The sequence below is a fragment of the Nomascus leucogenys genome, chromosome 2 (genome assembly GCF_006542625.1).
Source record: "Nomascus leucogenys isolate Asia chromosome 2, Asia_NLE_v1, whole genome shotgun sequence".
In the NCBI taxonomy this organism is placed as follows: domain Eukaryota; kingdom Metazoa; phylum Chordata; class Mammalia; order Primates; family Hylobatidae; genus Nomascus; species Nomascus leucogenys.
In genome coordinates, this window is record NC_044382.1 from 151017515 (window position 1) to 151034215 (window position 16701).

At 49.4% G+C, this 16701-nt stretch overlaps 1 protein-coding gene across 1 annotated transcript in view; it reads left to right on the forward strand.

Annotated features, from left to right (window-relative positions):
- The window catches only part of CRISPLD2 (cysteine rich secretory protein LCCL domain containing 2), a 90636-nt gene that overhangs the window by 64630 nt on the left and 9305 nt on the right, over positions 1-16701 (forward strand). Inside the window, exon 14 of the mRNA XM_003272497.2 lies at positions 5647-5780. Coding sequence (XP_003272545.1) covers positions 5647-5780 — 134 coding nt within the window. The remainder of the gene's footprint in view (positions 1-5646; positions 5781-16701) is intronic.

Genomic DNA, 16701 nt, shown 5'->3' on the forward strand with positions numbered 1-16701 from the left:
CCCGCTTGGTGCTTGGATATGTTCTCACACTTGTGCACGTATCAGAATCCACCCCCGCGCCTGCCTAAGGGCTGCAGCAGATTTCCAGGCCTCACCCTCAGTGTTCAGGATCAGTGGGACTGGGTGGAGCCAGAGAATCTGCATTCCAACAAGTTCCCAGGTGACCCTGCTGGTCTGGAACTGCATGTTGAAGACCACTGGGCTAGTGATGACAATCCCTTGGGAATTTTCTGTTGTGGTGGTGACTATGACAATCATGGCGGTGGCATTTGTCTTGACTGACACCTACTGAGCATGCGCTGTGTGCCATCCTGCGTTAAGCCTGGGGTCTTATTTAATCTTTTTTTTTTTTTTTTTTTGAGATGGAGTCGCACTCTGTCACCCAGGCTGAAGTGCAGTGGCATGACCTGGGCTCACTGCAACCTCTGCCTCCTGGATTCAAGCAATTCTCCTGCCCCAGCCTCCCGAGTAGCTGGGATTACAGGTGCCCACCACCACACCCAGCTAATCTTTGTATTTTTAGTAGAGACAGGGTTTCTCCATGTTGACCAGGTTGGTCTCAAACTCCTGACGTCAAGTTATCTGCCTGTCTCTGCCTCCCAAAGTGCTGGGATTACAGGCGTGAGCCACGACGCGCAGCCCTTCTTTAATCTTCACAGTAGTCCTCTTCTTCCTCACTGTCATCACCCTAGGTAGGGCAGTGGACCGATTGCTGGCTCCGCGTGGCAGTCCCGCCTCTGATCTTTATCGACTGAGTGATTTGGGGCAAGGTGTGAGCCCCCCTGCCCCTCAGTCTGCCTGTGTGTTCAAAGGGATTGATAATGATGACGCCTCCCCGGCAGACTTATTGGGATCACTATCTCAATGCATGTGAAATGCTTAGAACAAAGATGTGTAAAGATGTGACCTGTGACCATCCCCGCTTTATATGGAGTAAGGGGGGCTCTGGGGTTCACAAAGGTCATCCCAGGTCACACAGCCAGCAAGGGTTGGATGCAGGATTGGTTACCAGCCTCATGGATATCAACTGTTAATAAATACTCAGGTATTCCTGTTGCAGTAGGCCCTGAGAAAAGGAATTGGATGCCGTGTCCCTTTTACTGAAGCCTGGTGAGAGGAGAGGTGTGGGAGGAAGGAAGGAAGAAAGAAGGAAAGGTGTTTGCGTGGGAGATGTGCATATTGATAACGGGCGGTACGGGCCTGTGGAGAAAGATCCGGCCATGGGTGTGAGCTTTTCATACTGATGCCCTGCAGCTTGATGTTATCACAGAAAACTTTTGTGTCACTTTTGTGTCCAGAAAGCCTCCAGGGACTGAGGCAACGCACTGCCTCTGGGCTGTCAACCAGAACCTCTTGGCAGCTGTCAACCAGGAGGGTGCCCCTCCCCCGCCAGGGCTTTTAGAGGTTGAGTTTGTGACACCGAAGGGATGGGTCCCTCTTGGCGTTCCGTTGCGAAACAGCCCGGGCCTTGCTCCTGATACTGCAGCAGTTGGCAGTGTGAGCAATGCTCAGAGAGACAGAAAACCTGGAGGTCTTATTTCGTCTTGTTGTTGTTGGAAATGCAGATTCTCTGGCTCCAATCAACCATTGATCCTGAATGCTGACAGCGGGACCTAAAAATCTGCTCCAGCCCTCGGGTAGGGGCGGGGGTGGATTCTGAAACACGCACAAGTGTGAGAACTTATCCAAGCACCAAGGCTTCCGCCTGCCGGAAAGAACAATGAGCTTAATTGTGTTCGCCTACCAAACTCACCCCCGCGCACGGCGATTTTAGAGGAATTCTGAAATGGTCGCTTCATCTTAAAGTCTCCTCGCTTCTCTTTGAGAAACAAAGTTATTGCTCCTTAGTCTTTAGCGGGGCACAAAGCTCTTTGAGAATTAAGAAGTTGTGGATCTTTCCTCCAAAGGGGGATAATGCGTCCTGGTTCAGACAGGGAGGCCGGCCACCCCGGTTTGCAGAGGGCTGAGGGGTTTCCTGTGCCCTGTGCTAACATCACCCCCTGCAGGTTCATGGCCTTCTGCCTGCAACTCCAGGGCCTCCCAGATACCCGGGACCCGGCTTTGGGCTAAGGAACCCCGCCCTCATCCATTTAGTTTATTTATTGAAGAAGATGAAGACATGTTAGCACAGGGTTTTTAGAAAGTGGCCTTCGGTTACTTGGTAAACGAATCCTGGAAAGCAGGAAATCCACTTTTCAGGTCTTTGATATGAATGTGTGTGTTGGCTCCACTTTTCTCTTTTGTTTTTTATTTTTCTGAATAGGCCTATGACTGTTAATGTGGGAATGTTGGATCCACTCTTTTTTTCTTTTTTTTTTTTGAGATGGGGTCTCGAGCTCTGTCACACAGGCTGGCGTGCAGTGGTGCCATCACAGCCCACTGTAGCCTCAACCTCCTGGGCTCAAGCGATCCTCCCACCTCAGCCACCTGTGTAGCTGGAACTACAGGCACGTGCCACAACACCTGACTCATTTTTAAAATTTATTCTGGAGACCAGATCTCGCTATGTTGCCCAGGCTCTTCTTGATCCATGCCTGGCTAATTTTGTATTTTTAGTAGAGACGGGGTTTCACCATGTTGGTCAGGCTGGTCTCGAACTCCTGTCCTCAGGTGATGTGCCCACCTCGGCCTCCCAAAGTCCTGGGATTACAGGTGTGAGCCACCGCGCGGGGCCAAATTGGTATTTTCAAAGAGCCCACCTCTGTTCATTCCCTAACACCTGGAACCTGCTAGATTGCATTGTTTGTCCCATTCAAAGGGCAGCTCAGGGTGCATTTTCCAGACAAACTGTCCTTTTACAGTGGATCCTGAGACACAGCCTCTCTTTGGCCTTAGCAATGCTTCCAGGGCCCCCGGATGGGCCGAGGACAGTGGTAAGGACAGGGGACAAAGGAGCTATGAGACTGTGCCAGGGATGGTGGTGGGCTGGCCTCTCTCGAAGGGGCACTGATTACTTCTGCAAAGGCTCCCCGAGCTTGGGTATAGCTCCCCACTCCCCTCTCTGTTGTAGTTAAAAAAAAAATACAACATAAGCCAGGGAAATGGCTCACACCTGTAATCCCGGCGTTTTGGGAGGCCAAGGTGGGAGGATTGTTTGAGGCCAGGAGTTTGAGACCAGCCTGAGCAACATGGTGAAACCCCATCTCTAAAGAAAATGGAAAAATCAGTCAGGGGATTTTTCCTGACTGATTTACAGTGGATTTTCAGTGGTGGCACGTGCCTGCAATCCCAGCTGCTTGAGAAGCTGAGGTGGGAGGGTCGCTTGAGCCTGGTAGGTCAAAGCTCTGGTGGGCCTAGATGGTATCACTGCACTTCAGCCTGGGTGACAAAGTGAGACCCTGTCCCCCCCCCCCCCAAAAAAAAATACATAACATAAAACTTACCCTCTTAACCATTTTTAAATGCACAACTTAGTAGCATTAAGCATATTCATATTGTAATGGGTTAGATCTCCAGAACTCTTTTGTCTTGCAAATCTGAAACCCTGCACCCAGTGAACTGCAACTTCCTGCTTCCCTTCCGCCAGCCCCTGTACTTTCTGTCTCCATGAATTTGGCTTCTTTGGATGCCTCCTGTAAATGAAATCATCCCAGCTTCATCTTCTCCACCATGTCTTGCTCTCTTCTTGAAGGAGGCGCCAGCTTGTTGAACCAGTGGCTGGGCCTTCATCTTCTCTCTGATGACCCCTGGGGCTCGGGTATTGTGCAGAGGGAAGGGTTTCAGAGGTGACAGAGCCCAGCCCCGCCCTCCTGCTGAGTGACCCATTGCTGGATGTTAAGCTTTCAAGCTCAGACCTGCTGATGGTGGCAAGACTGGGGTCCGTCTTTGTGCTCTGTAGACAATGGGTCCGGCTTTTCATCTTTCCTTAAATTAGCAAGTTGCTGCGGGGGACTGATCAGGCGAGTCCATGAGCCTGGGTGAGCCTGTTGTCCAGACAGTTATGGTGTCATTCTCCTGGGGATTCTATTTCCTATAAATTTGAAGTCAGGCCAGGCGCGGTGGCTCACGCCTGTAGTCCCAGCACTTTGGGAGGCTGAGGTGGGTGGATCAGCTGAGGTCAGGAGTTCGAGACCAGCCTGGCCAATATGGAGAAACCCCGTCTCTAATAAAAATACAAAATTAGCCAGGCGTGGTGGTGCGTGCCTGTCATCCCAGCTACTCAAGAGGCTGAGGCAGAAGAATCACTTGAACCCAGGAGGCAGAGGTTGCGGTTAGCCGAGATTGCGCCATTGCACTCCAGCCTGGGCGATAAGAGTGAAACTCCGTCTCAAAAAATAGATAGATAGATAGATAGATAGATAGATAGATAGATAGATAGATAGATAAATTGAAGTCATCAGACTTAAGGGACTTAATAAATCAGATTACTAGATCCACCCACGGTGGGGGACATTTTTGTGGACAGGGGGTAGAAACTGTTAGGTTCCTATTACTGTTAGAATAAATCACCACAGACGTGGTGGCTTAAAGAAACCCAGGTTTATTATCTTTACAGTTCTGGAGGCCAGAAGTCCAATGTGGGTGTCACTGGGCTAAAATCAAGGTGGCAGCAGGGCTGGTTCTTTCTAGAGCCTTCAGAGGAGATCCGTTTTCTTGCCGTTTCCAGCTTCTAGAGGCCGCCTGCATCCCTTGGCTCATGGCCTCTTCCTCCATCTTCAAAACCAACCATTGGGCCGGGTGCGGTGGCTCATGCCTGTCATCCCAGCACTGTGAGAGGCCAAGGCGGGAGGATTGCTTGAGCCCAGGAGTTCAGGACCAGCATGAGCAACACAGCGAGACCTTGTCCCTACAAATAATTTTTAAAAATTAGCCAGATGTCGTGGTACACAACTGTAGTCCCAGCTACTTGGGAGGCTGAGGCGGGAGGATCCCTTGAGGCTGGAAGGTTTTATCACCCAGAAATTGAACTCCTTGATGATGTCAGAAAACAGCACATCCTGCCTCTGTGAGGTACCCAGCTGCTCCCTTGGTACCTAGAATAGTCCAGACCCCACCCCGTGTCCAGTCTACACCGCATGAATGGCCCACACCTCCTGCCACGTTCTGCCTGACTCACTATATTCCAGCCACCCTGGCTGTCTGTCTATTTCTTAGACATGATGAGTTCACATCCACCCCAGGGCACTTGCACCAGCCTTTCCCTCTGCCTGGGATGTTCTGTGCAGAGACATTCCCACGGCTGTGACTGTTTCCTTTATGTCATTCAGTCTTCCCTGAGCAGTTCCCCCTGATGAAACAACTCTCAAGTAGCCCCCACCACCCAGGCGTTTAACCTTGTGAACTGGTTTTGTTTTCTTCAAAACAAAACCTCAAATGCTACCTCATTTGTGTATTTATTTGCCCACTCAACTCCATGAAGGCAAGGTCTTTATCTTGTTCCCTGCTGAATTCCCCCAGTTCCTAATTCCGTGCCTAGCATATAACAGGTGCTTAGAAAACACTTGTTGAACAAATGAATGAATGCATGATGTCCAGTCTCTCTGGAGAGACCCCTGAGGAATCAAGGTAGTGATGATTATTTCCTAGGGGTTGATGTGGGCGACACCCCACCAGCCAGGTCGCCTGGCAGTGAATGGTTGAGCCCCAGGTGGCTTGACCCATGAGCTGGAATCCCCATCACTGATCACAGCCCTTCTGTGCTTCCAGACCTCAAGCATCTGCAAGACAGCCGTGCACGCGGGAGTCATCAGCAACGAGAGTGGGGGTGATGTGGACGTGATGCCCGTGGATAAAAAGAAGACCTACGTGGGCTCGCTCAGGAACGGAGTTCAGTCTGAAAGGTAGGGCGGTGTTCTCCAACCCTTGACACCCAAGCCTGGCTGCTAACGGTCCCTCAGGGGGCCTGGGAAGAGGCCCAGAGTCATTACCCTTTAAAATAAAACTTGCACGAATTCTTACCCGGACTCCCAGGTAAGAGCCTTCTTTGCTTTTCTCTTTCTTTTGTTTTTCAAACTAAGGAATGCTTTTCCCTACTGTCACATTTGGGATTAAGAAAAAAAAACAACTTTTTTCCTATTACCAATGAACGTTTTTGTAGAAAATTTAGAATCTGTAGGAACATCAGATAAGCCCGAAGATAAACAATCATCCATAACTCATCAGCTGAGAGAATTTACTGTTAGATTTCTTGGCGTGCGTCCTTCCGGTTGTTTTTCTTTGTGTGTGTGTGTGTGCATTTTTTTCCCACAAAAAAATGGGATCAAATGATAGTTACATACTAGTCATATAAAGCTACATCATAATATAGTTACATAGAGTTAAATAAGATCAGGGAGCCTGGAGTCCAACAGACCTGGGCCCTGTTTCTTACCAGCTTGGTGGCCCCGAGCAAGCCACCTGATTTCCTTCAGCCTCAGTTTTCTCATGTGTGAAATAGGGATAGTAATAGACCCTGCCCCACACGGCTGTTGGGAGGTGAATGGAAATGGTGCCTACCTAGTGCCAATAAGAAGTGGCAGTGGCCGGGCGTGGTGGCTCACCCCTGTAATCCCAACACTTCGGGAGGCCGAGGCAGGCGGATCACGAGGTCAGGAGATCGAGACCATCCTGGCTAACATGGTGAAACCCCGTCTCCACTAAAAATACAAAAAATTAGCTGGGTGTGGTGGTGGGTGCCTGTAATCCCAGCTACTCGGGAGGCTGAGGCAGGAGAATGGCGTGAACCCGGGAGGCGGAGCTTGCAGTGAGCTGAGATCGCGGCACTGCACTCCAGCCTGGGCGACAGAGCGAGACTCCGTCTCAGAAAAAAAAAAAAGTGGCAGTAAGAAGCACTCTGCAAATGAGGGTTATGTTGATTACTCCGTATTTCCACTTGAGACCATACCTTTATGGAAATCTACGACCATAAGTCATTGGTAGTGACTGTGAATGACTGTCGTGCGCTTCTGTTCCTAGCTGGTGTAAGTCCTTTCCATCACGGGGGGCGTAGCCTCCCCTAGTGAGTAGCCTTCTCCGGGAATGTTTCCACACACCGTGGCTGTTTCCTTAAATCCCTAGAAGTGGGCCAGGTGTGGTGACTCAAGCCTGTAATCCCAGCACTGTGGGAGGCAGAGGTGGGTGGATCACCTGAGGTCAGGTGAGGCAGGAGAATTGCTTGAACCCAGGAGGCAGAGGCTGTAGTGAGCCAGGATTGTGCCACTGCACTCCAGCCTGGGCAACAAGAGCAAAACTCTATCTCAAAAAAAAGAAAAAAAAGACCAAAAAAGTTCCTAGAAGTGAAATTCCTAAGTAGGGCCTTTCCTGAGTGTCCTTCAGAAAGGGCACTCAGCCTCACGAGTGGCTGGGATTACAGGCATGCACCACCACGCCTGGCTGATTTTTGTATTTTTAGTAGAGATGGGGTTTCGCCATGTTGGCCAGGCTGGTCTCAAACTCCCGACCTCAGGTGATCCACCTGGCTTGGCCTCCCAAAGTGCTGGGATCACAGGTGTGAGCCACTGCACTCAGCTGCCGTGATTATCTCTTTAAAGATCTCCAAATACAGTCACATTCTGAGGTACACTTGAGGGTTAGGACATTAACATACGGATTTTGAGGGACCACAAGCAAGCTCATAACAGGGCAGTGTTGAAGATTTCATATTTGAGGGATGCTCTTTAGAGAAGGAATAAAATCAAGGCTGTAATGTGCCCTCGGCCCCTGGACGCTCAAGCCTTCCTGCCTCCTGGGGCACGGCCCCTGCTTCCACCGTCAGCCTCCTGGGCACTTTGTGCAGCGGGTTTGCCCTGTCTGTGAAGATGCCACAGCATCATTTGTACCCAGATCGTGCCCATTCTTCCCGGGACCCCTCCCCAGTGACTCTGCCATTAGCAGCCCTGAAGAGCCGGAGTAGACAGCTTCCACGTTTTCTCCTTCAGCACGTGCGGCCTTTGTTTGGGAAAAGCTTAATGAAGGGAAATTCCACTGATTTAATGGGAGGGAAATGAAGCAGCTGATGAGGAGGAATTTCCTGGCCGGGATGGAAAGAAATCCCAGGGCATCAATTTATTGAGCTCTTTGTACCCTCTTTAAGAGAAAACAGTCTTCCTGAACAGCGTAGCCAGCTGGGATTTGTTCCTTGTCGGGCTGATTCGTGACAACATCACAGCAGTGCCCTGTGGGCTGGGGACAGGGGCCTCATTGTGGGGCCCCATTGGTAGGCGCCTGGGGAGGGCAGGGACCGAGAGAAGGCCCCTGAAGCAGCTTCCCCACCTGCCCCGCTATCACCGAGGGTGTGGGGGGCTGTCAGTCTTTCTCTCCTCCTGCGACACCCACCCAAATCGCCACTGTTGCCGTCTTTGTAGGTGTCTTCCAGGCATCCCTCCCAAGCGCTCATGTCACTGGTGCCTTCTGCACTCTAGAAAGATTTTGGTGATTTTCTGCAGCTTTTCCAAAGTTAAGACTTTGCTTTTCTTCCTTCTCGGACTCTCTGCTCCTTCGTCCTGTGGACTGGCATTTGTGATAATGCTTGGGTTCAGCTTTTCTGTGCCTTGGTTTCCTTGCCTATAAAGGGAGGAATAATATTACCTGCCCCCTGGGGTGGTGGCAGGGCAGGAGGTCTCCAGGTGGGTCCCCAGGCCAACAGTTTCCAAATCAACCCAGGAAAATCACATTCTCCGGCCCCACCCAGCCCAGCTGAATCGGAATCTCTGCGAGGGGCCCAGCAGCCTGCGTCTGAGCAGGTCCTCGGGAGCATCATGCTGCACGCTTGAGTGTGACAGCCGCTGTTCTAAGAGTCACGCGAACCTGGCAAACCTGACATGAGTCAGTCAGCACTCACGTCCCACCCTTGCTCCAGCCTGGGTTGGGGGAGAGTGCAGAGCCTGTTAGATATGGAAATAACAGCTCAATAGTTTCTGTTTCTTAGAGTTTCTGGACACATATCGGGATTTTCAGTCACTCAACCCTTGAGATTCTCAGCGCTGAGTTGTCCAATGCAGTAGCCATCAGCGGTGGGTGCTCACTGAGACCTAAAACGGGCTTATCCTGAGCCCATTTGGAGATGTGCATAAGTGTGAAACACATACCGCATCTTCAAGATTTTATACCCATGATTCTGATATTATTTTGCTACTAGGAGTCATTCATCCAGGCGTGGTGGCTCACACCTGTAATCCCAGCACTTTGGGAGGCTGAGATGGGCAGATCACCTGAGGTCAGCCGTTCGAGACCAGCCTGACCAACATGGTGAAACCCCGTCTCTACTAAAAATACAAAAATTAGCCAGGCATGGTGGTGCACACCTGTAATCCCAGCTACTCAGGTGGCTGAGGCAGGAGAGTCGCTTGAAACCAGGAGGCAAAGGTTGCAGTGAGCCAAGATTGCGCCACTGTACTCCAGCCTGGGTGACAGAGCGAGACTCCATCTCAAAAAAAAAAAAAAAAAAAAAGAGTAACTCATTTACTGAGTATTCATTGCGCACCTGTGCTGGGACCCAGGGCACAGGTGATAGAGTCCACAGAACTCATATCTCAGAAGAGGAGTGAGCACTGGAGCCCCCTACAGGCTGGTGGCCGGGACACTGCACTGAGGACGCTGCTCACCCACTGGCCAGTGGGGTCACCTCAGGCAAGCAGTCTCCCCAAGCCTTGGCGGCTCCTCTATGTAATGGGTCACCATGAGAATTATGTGAGAGAGTGTGTGTGAAGCCCTCGGCTAGTGGCTCACAGTAAGCATGACATAAAACCCAGGGGCACCTGTTGCCACAAACTCAAGATGCCATGGTGCTTTTCTCATAGGGTCAGGTGGCTTGATCCTAAGAAATGGCCTACATGACTTATCTCTCAGGATGTGGGGTCAGGGATCTTCCAGGAATTCATTCTTTCATCCTTGCTTCCATCCTTCCAACGCTCACTCCAGGCAGGCATCATACACTTAGGGAGCTCTGACGATGTCCCTGGCACCCAGGATCCCACAGGGAGCACAACAGCAGACCTCTGCCATCATGGGATTTGCCATCTAGTGAGAGGAAACAGTGCAGAAATGACGATGCCAGTGACAGGGCCCAGAAGGTCACTGTTGTGGAGGGACGGTCCAGGGAGGCATCGAGAGGGCTGGTCTTACTGTCCAGAGGGGGCTCCCTGGTGACATGGCTCCCAAGAGAACCCTGCACAGACATCTGGGCGTGGCTATGCCCTGACCTTTCCTTATTTAGATGGAACCTCAGTCACCATCTCTGCACAAAGCACGGGGCTGGGAAATTTGCCAGGAGCCTGTTCCCAATAGGGGCTGTGGAAACCCAGCCTAGAGCCAGAGAATGGCTCTGTCCCTGATGGCTGCTGGGCCCTGGGGGCGGGGGTCACAGGCAGTCCCAAGGGAGACGTAGATGTTGTATATACTGTGACCAGTTCACAGCAAACTGTACTTTAAATGTAGGGAATCCTTCAATCACACAAACCACCAAAACCCCTAAACAGGATTCTCAGCACACGGGGCCAAAAGTCAGTTCTGCTTCACAGCGGTTTTGGTTTAGCAATGATCCTCCTCTACAAGAGGACTTCCTGGCCATTTTGAAAGGCAACCGTGCAGAAATGAGGCAACGTAAGAGACTAGCACCTGCTCTCTCTCCCCGCCTGCCAGGGTAGCAAAGGAAAGAAAAGATGTCAGGAAGAGCTTTCCATACTGGGACGAAGGTGTCTGAATATTCTTGGGGAAATGCCAGACATCTGGATGAATGTCAGTTCAGAATTTTTTCTTAGACCAGAACCATTTTTTAACACAGATTTTGCAAGAGATTGGAAAATATATCAACAATGACAATGAGCATTCTTGGTCACTTGGTTTTTTAAAATGTCACCTTCACACAAAGGTATGTATGGGTGGATATCCATCTGAATTGCAAATTCATTCACCTAACACTTACAGGCAGCCCCTGCACTAGGGGCTGGAGACACAGCAGGGAACAGAAGAAAGAAAAATCTGTCTTCAGAGGAGTGTGGTCTGCTGTGGCAAGTGCAGCAGAGATATGATGTGAGCATACGTGGGATTCTAAAGTTTCTAGAAGCCAAAGGAAGAAGTAACAGAAGGGAAATTTTAGGATACATTTTACTTGTCCCAATATATCCATATTATTTCAATATGTAATCAATAGGAAATTATTATTAGAAATAAGAAATTTACATTCTTTTTTAGGTATAAGGTCTTGGAGACCTGGTGTGTGTTTCACACTTACGCATATCTCCATTCAGATGAGCCCGTTTTGGGTCTCAGTGAGCACCCATGGCTGGTGGCTGCTGTATTAGACAACTCAGTGCCGAGAACCTCAAGGGTCAGGTGACTGAAGATCTCGCTATGTGTCTAGAAATCCTGAGAAGCAGAAATTCTGAGAAATTCTCAGAAATTCTGAGCTATCATTTCCAGATCTAAGGAGCCCTGCACTCTCCCCCAAGCCAGGCTGTACCAAGGGTGGGACATGAGGTTCTCTCTGCTCTGCAGAGGAGCTGCTGATAGCAGACAGGCAGGTTCCCCTCCTCCACCCATATCCCAGACTTTCACTGGCTCTGCACACATTAGCACATCTAATTCCCCAACAGCCCTGCAAGGTAGGAACTGTCATTACCCCTATTTTATCAATAAAGGAAGGGAAGCACAGAGAGGTTAAATGACTTGCCCAAGGTCACCCAGCCTACCAGGGCCAGAGCTGGGACTCAAACCTAGGCTGTGTGTACCAGAATCCATGCTTTTAAGCAGCACTCCTGACTTCCTCAGCCTGGACAGGCCACTGAACTTGGGGTACAGACCCTTCCCAAGAAGGGGCCAGGGAGAACCTTGAAGGCCAAGATATATCTTTACAATAGAAGAAACATGTACTTATTATTTAAATAATACATCCAGAGAGCAAAAAGTAAGAGTCCCAACAGATGGCCTGTTAACCTCAGTTAACTGTTGATTTATATCTTTTCTTGACCTGTTTTTCCTCTGTGCACATAAAACACACATACAAATCAAAATGGAGATTGTATTATACGTGCTAGTCTGAAACTTTTTCCCCCTAAGAATAATGATATATTTCATCAAATAAGATGAAGAGGTTGGCAGTTCCCTAGGGTGTGGGCTTTGTGAGATAGTTCACTCACCACGTGTGCATACCCGGCCTGCGTTGCCCACATTCCCACTTTGAAGGGAGGGTGAGGTTTAAACCTGGCAGGGGCGATGGCATTTGTATATTCCGGCTGCTGAAAACCTGCTGGATGCTCGCCTCTGGCCCAGGTACCTCCCGGGAGAGGCTCATGGACTTTTTACAGTGTCCCTAAGGAGTGGGCACTTTGAGGAGCCCAGTTTACAGTTGTGGAAACTGAGGCTCAGAGAAAAGGGCCAACCAGCCCAAGGTCCTGAAGAAGAGAGCTTAACCTGTATCTATCTAACTTTTGAATTTTCCTGAGGGATCAATAGAGGGGTGAGACTCTGGGAGAACAGGATTGGAATCCTTTTTTTTTTTTTTTTTTTTTTTTTTTTTGAGATGGAGTCTCCCTCTATCGCCCAGGCTGGGATGCAGTGGCGCAATCTCAGCTCACTGCAACCTCTGCCTCCTGGGTTCAAGTGATTCTCCTGCCTCAGCCTCCCAGGTAGCTGGGATTACAGGCACCCGCCACCACACCTGGCTAATTTTTTTTTTATATATATGTTTAGTAGAGATGGGATTTCATCATGTTGGCCAGGCTGGTCTCGAATTCCTGACCTCAAGTGATCCGCCCACCTCAGCCTCCCAAAGTGCTGGGATTACAGGTGTGAGCCACTGTGCCCAGCCAGGATTGGAATCCTTTAAAAAAAAAATTATATATAGAGAGAGACACACACACACAGATGACATACACAGACACATACACATATACAGACAGTCCTAGACACTTAAGATCATTGAACTTATGACTTTTCAACTTTATAATGGTGTAAGAGTCATATGTATTCGGCAAAAACCATACTTCGAATTTTGCATTTTGATTGAAAATTCTTTATGCTAACTTCCTTGTAAAATAGGCCTTTGTTAGGTGATTTTGCCCAACTGTGGGCGAAGGTCAGTGTCCTGAGCGCACGGAAGGTAGGCGAGGCTGAGCTGTGACAGAGGCAAGGTGTATTCAGTGCATTGCCGATGTGGACTTCTGACTTCCAATGGGTTTATCAGGACACGACCCACCGTAACTCGGGGAGCATCTGTGTCCACAGTCATGTATGTATACTCATACATATAGAGACAGTTATGTACATATAAATTGTATTTCTTAATAATTAAAAAGAAATTACAGTTTTTAAAAGCCAGAAGACTAAGCATTCAGGGGTTCCTCTTCTGCCGTCCTTTAATGCTGGGGTCGGGACTCCACGGGGCAGCTTCCCTGTCTGCCTCTGGAACCAGAACCGGCCATCCACCCTCCTTAATCCTGTGTGCCTGTCGGGTGATGCCAAAAGGCAAGCCCTTCCCCCCCATGTCACTGTCAAGGCAACTGAGGGGGATGCAGCCCCACGTGCCTGTCCCTGGCTGGCCTCCAGGAGGGAGCCCCGTGTTTCTGGGGAGCTCTTTAGAGAGTCCCTGGATTGTTCCTGCCCCTTTACTCTGGCCTTTAAAGGGCCTTTCTAGGCCGGGCGTGGTGGCTCATGCCTGTAATCCAAGCATATTGGGAGGCTGAGGTGGGAGGATCACATGAGGGCAGGAGTTCAAGACCAGCTTGGCCAACAGGGTGAAATCCCGTCTCTACTAAAAATACAAAAAAAAAAAAAATTAGCCAGGCATGGTGGCATGCACTTGTAGTCCCAGCTACTCGGGAGGCTGAGGCAGGAGAATTGATTGAACCCAGGAGGTGGAGGACGGTACAGTGAGTGGAGATTGCACCACTGTACTCCAGCCTGGGCGACAGAGCAAGACCAGGTCTGAAAAAGAAAACTAGAGAAACCTCTACAATATAGTGAAAATGATTTTAAGACCTTCATAGCACTCAACTTCCCACACCCAGAAACAACCTCTGTAAACATTCCAGTGTATTTTCTTCCAGGTTTCTTCTATGTTTACATACAAACACGCTTTTTTTATTGTTTGTTTGTTTGAGACGGAGTTTCGGAGTTTCGCTGTTTTGTCCAGGCTGGAGTGCAGTGGCGTGACCCCGGCTCATTGCAACCTCTGCCCCCCAGGTTCAAGTGATTCTCATGCCTCAGCCTCCCAAGTAGCTGGGACTACAGGCACCCACCACCAGGCCCGGCTAGTTTTTGTATTTTTAGTAGAGACGGGGTTTCGCCATGTTGGCCAGGCTGGTCTCGAACACCTGACCTCAGGTGATCCGCCTGCCTTGGCCTCCCAAAGTGCTGGGATTACAGTCGTGAGCCACCACACCTGGCTTAAACACGCTTTTTAAAAAGGGATTATGCTGTTAGTGTTGTTTTGTTAATCGGATTGTGACTAGCTCTTCAAGCCCTAGCCTATCTAGCTACACCGTGGTTTCAATGGCTGCACAGATTTCGCGGCATGGATAGACCATCATCCATTTATCGTCACTGATTGACACTCAGATTGTTTCCTTTTTTCTTTCACTGTAATAAACAACACTAGAAAGAACATTTTTGCGCAAGCCTGTGCACTTTCTTGACGATTTATTTAGGTAACTTCCTCTTAGGTAACTTATTTTTAATTTATTATTATTTAGGTAACTTCCACTTAGTAACCACCAAAGTGCTGTCCTAATGCAACGCACAGTGTTGCACTAAGTAAAAAAGTCAGCAAATCCTCTCCTGTGTAAGGTTCCCCCACCAGTGGCTTTCCATTGTACTAAGAATCAAATCCGCCCCCCTCCCATTCAAGGCCACAGCTGCTTCGGCCCCTGCCCGCTTCCCCACCCTCTCTGTGCATCTTTCTCCTACATTTCCACCTCACTGGCCTCTCTGGTCCTTGATGCACCAAGATTGTGCACACCTCCGCGCTTTTGTACCTGCTGTCTGGTACCCTCTGGGCTCTCATACGTTCCTGGGCTGTGTTTAGACTGAAATGGCCCCTCCCTAGGAAGTGTTCTCCACCATTGAGCCTGCACTTGTCCTCCTGCTCCCTAATGGATCTGTGTCATTTCCCCTGACTCATCATCACCTTCTGAGACTGTTTCTTGCACATGTTTTGCTACTTCTCTCCCCACCCCGAGAATGTAAACTTCCTGAAGACAAGAGCTTCATTGGTCTTGTTAACCCCACATCCCTGATGCTGCCCAGCACCTGGCACATAGCAGGCGCTCAGTAAACACTGGTTGAATGACAGACTTTGCTGAGTTCAGCAATTGTTTCAGAGCTGGTTGACGGCTTTTATTTCTCACTTACGTTACCCAGTTGCACCACTGCACTCCAGCCCGGGCAACATAAGTGAGACCCTGCAGCCTCAACTGCAGGCCTCAACTGCAGTGAGCTGTGACTGCACCGTTGTACTCCTGGGCTCACTGCAGCCTCAGCTGCAGTGAGTCGTGGTTGTACCATTGCACTCCTGGACTCAAGCAATCCTCCCACCTCAGCCTCCCGAGTTGCTGGGATCACAGGTGTACATCACCAAATCTGGCTAATTTTTTTATTTTTGTTGAGATAGGGTCTCACTGTGTCGCCCAGGCTGGTCTCAAACTCCTGGGTTCATGCAATCGCCTACCTTAGCCTCCCAAAGTGCTGAGACTACAGGCGTGAGCCACTGTGCCCCACCTGAGGGATTTTTTTTTTTATTATACTTTAGGTTTTAGGGTACATGTGCACAATGTGCAGGTTTGTTACATATGTATCCATGTGCCATGTTGTTTTGCTGCACCCATTAACTCGTCATTTAGCATTAGGTATATCTCCTAATGCTGTCCCTCCCCCCTCCCCCCACCCCACAACAGTCCCCGGAGTGTGATGTTCCCCTTCCTGTGTCCACGAGTTCTCATTGTTCAATTCCCACCTATGAGTGAGAACATGCGGTGTTTGGTTTTCTGTCCTTGCGATAGTTTACTGAGAATGATGTTTTCCAGTTTCATCCACGTCCCTACAAAGGACATGAACTCATCATTTTTTATGGCTGCATAGTATTCCATGGTGTATATGTGCTACATTTTCTTAATCCAGTCTATGGTTGTTGGACATTTGGGTTGCCCGAGGGATCTTTAATACCCTTTATCAAAGTTGTTTAGTTCTCTTTATGAAAGTTGCTTGATACACTTGATAAAAAGTCCAATACCTTTTATGAAAATTACCCAGAAATACTGCAGCAATTTATACTCCTTCAGGCATGTGTGGGAGTTACAAGCTAATCTAAAAAGAGAATCAGGGCAAGATTTGGGAAAGAAGGGTGGGAAGGGTATTTTATAATTATCAAGCCACACTCGTTATTCATCAGACACGTACAACTACCAACTTCCCCAGCATACCTGGAGCTTAATAAGTGCTTGAGGCATGAACAACTGGGGACACTGAAGGTGGAGAATTTTTCTTGGCAGCCTAAACCTGCGGGAATTTTTACCTGTGGCAGTGGATGGCACCAACATTTGATGTTGCCAGTTTCATGGTGGCATCCTAGGCGGTGTCAGCAAATTCTTTGCTGTGTTAGGAAATACTTGCCTAGCTTGTCGGGGCCTGCTCTTACCTCCAAGGTGAGCAGATTGTTTAATGGGGTGCATGGTTGTCCCGGCAAGATACCCAGGGCCCTTGGGCTGGCAGTGTCCACATCTGGACAGCAGCCTGAAAGTTTCCCTTGTCCCTTGGTTGTTCGGGGCCCTGAGAACATGAGAACCCACTGCG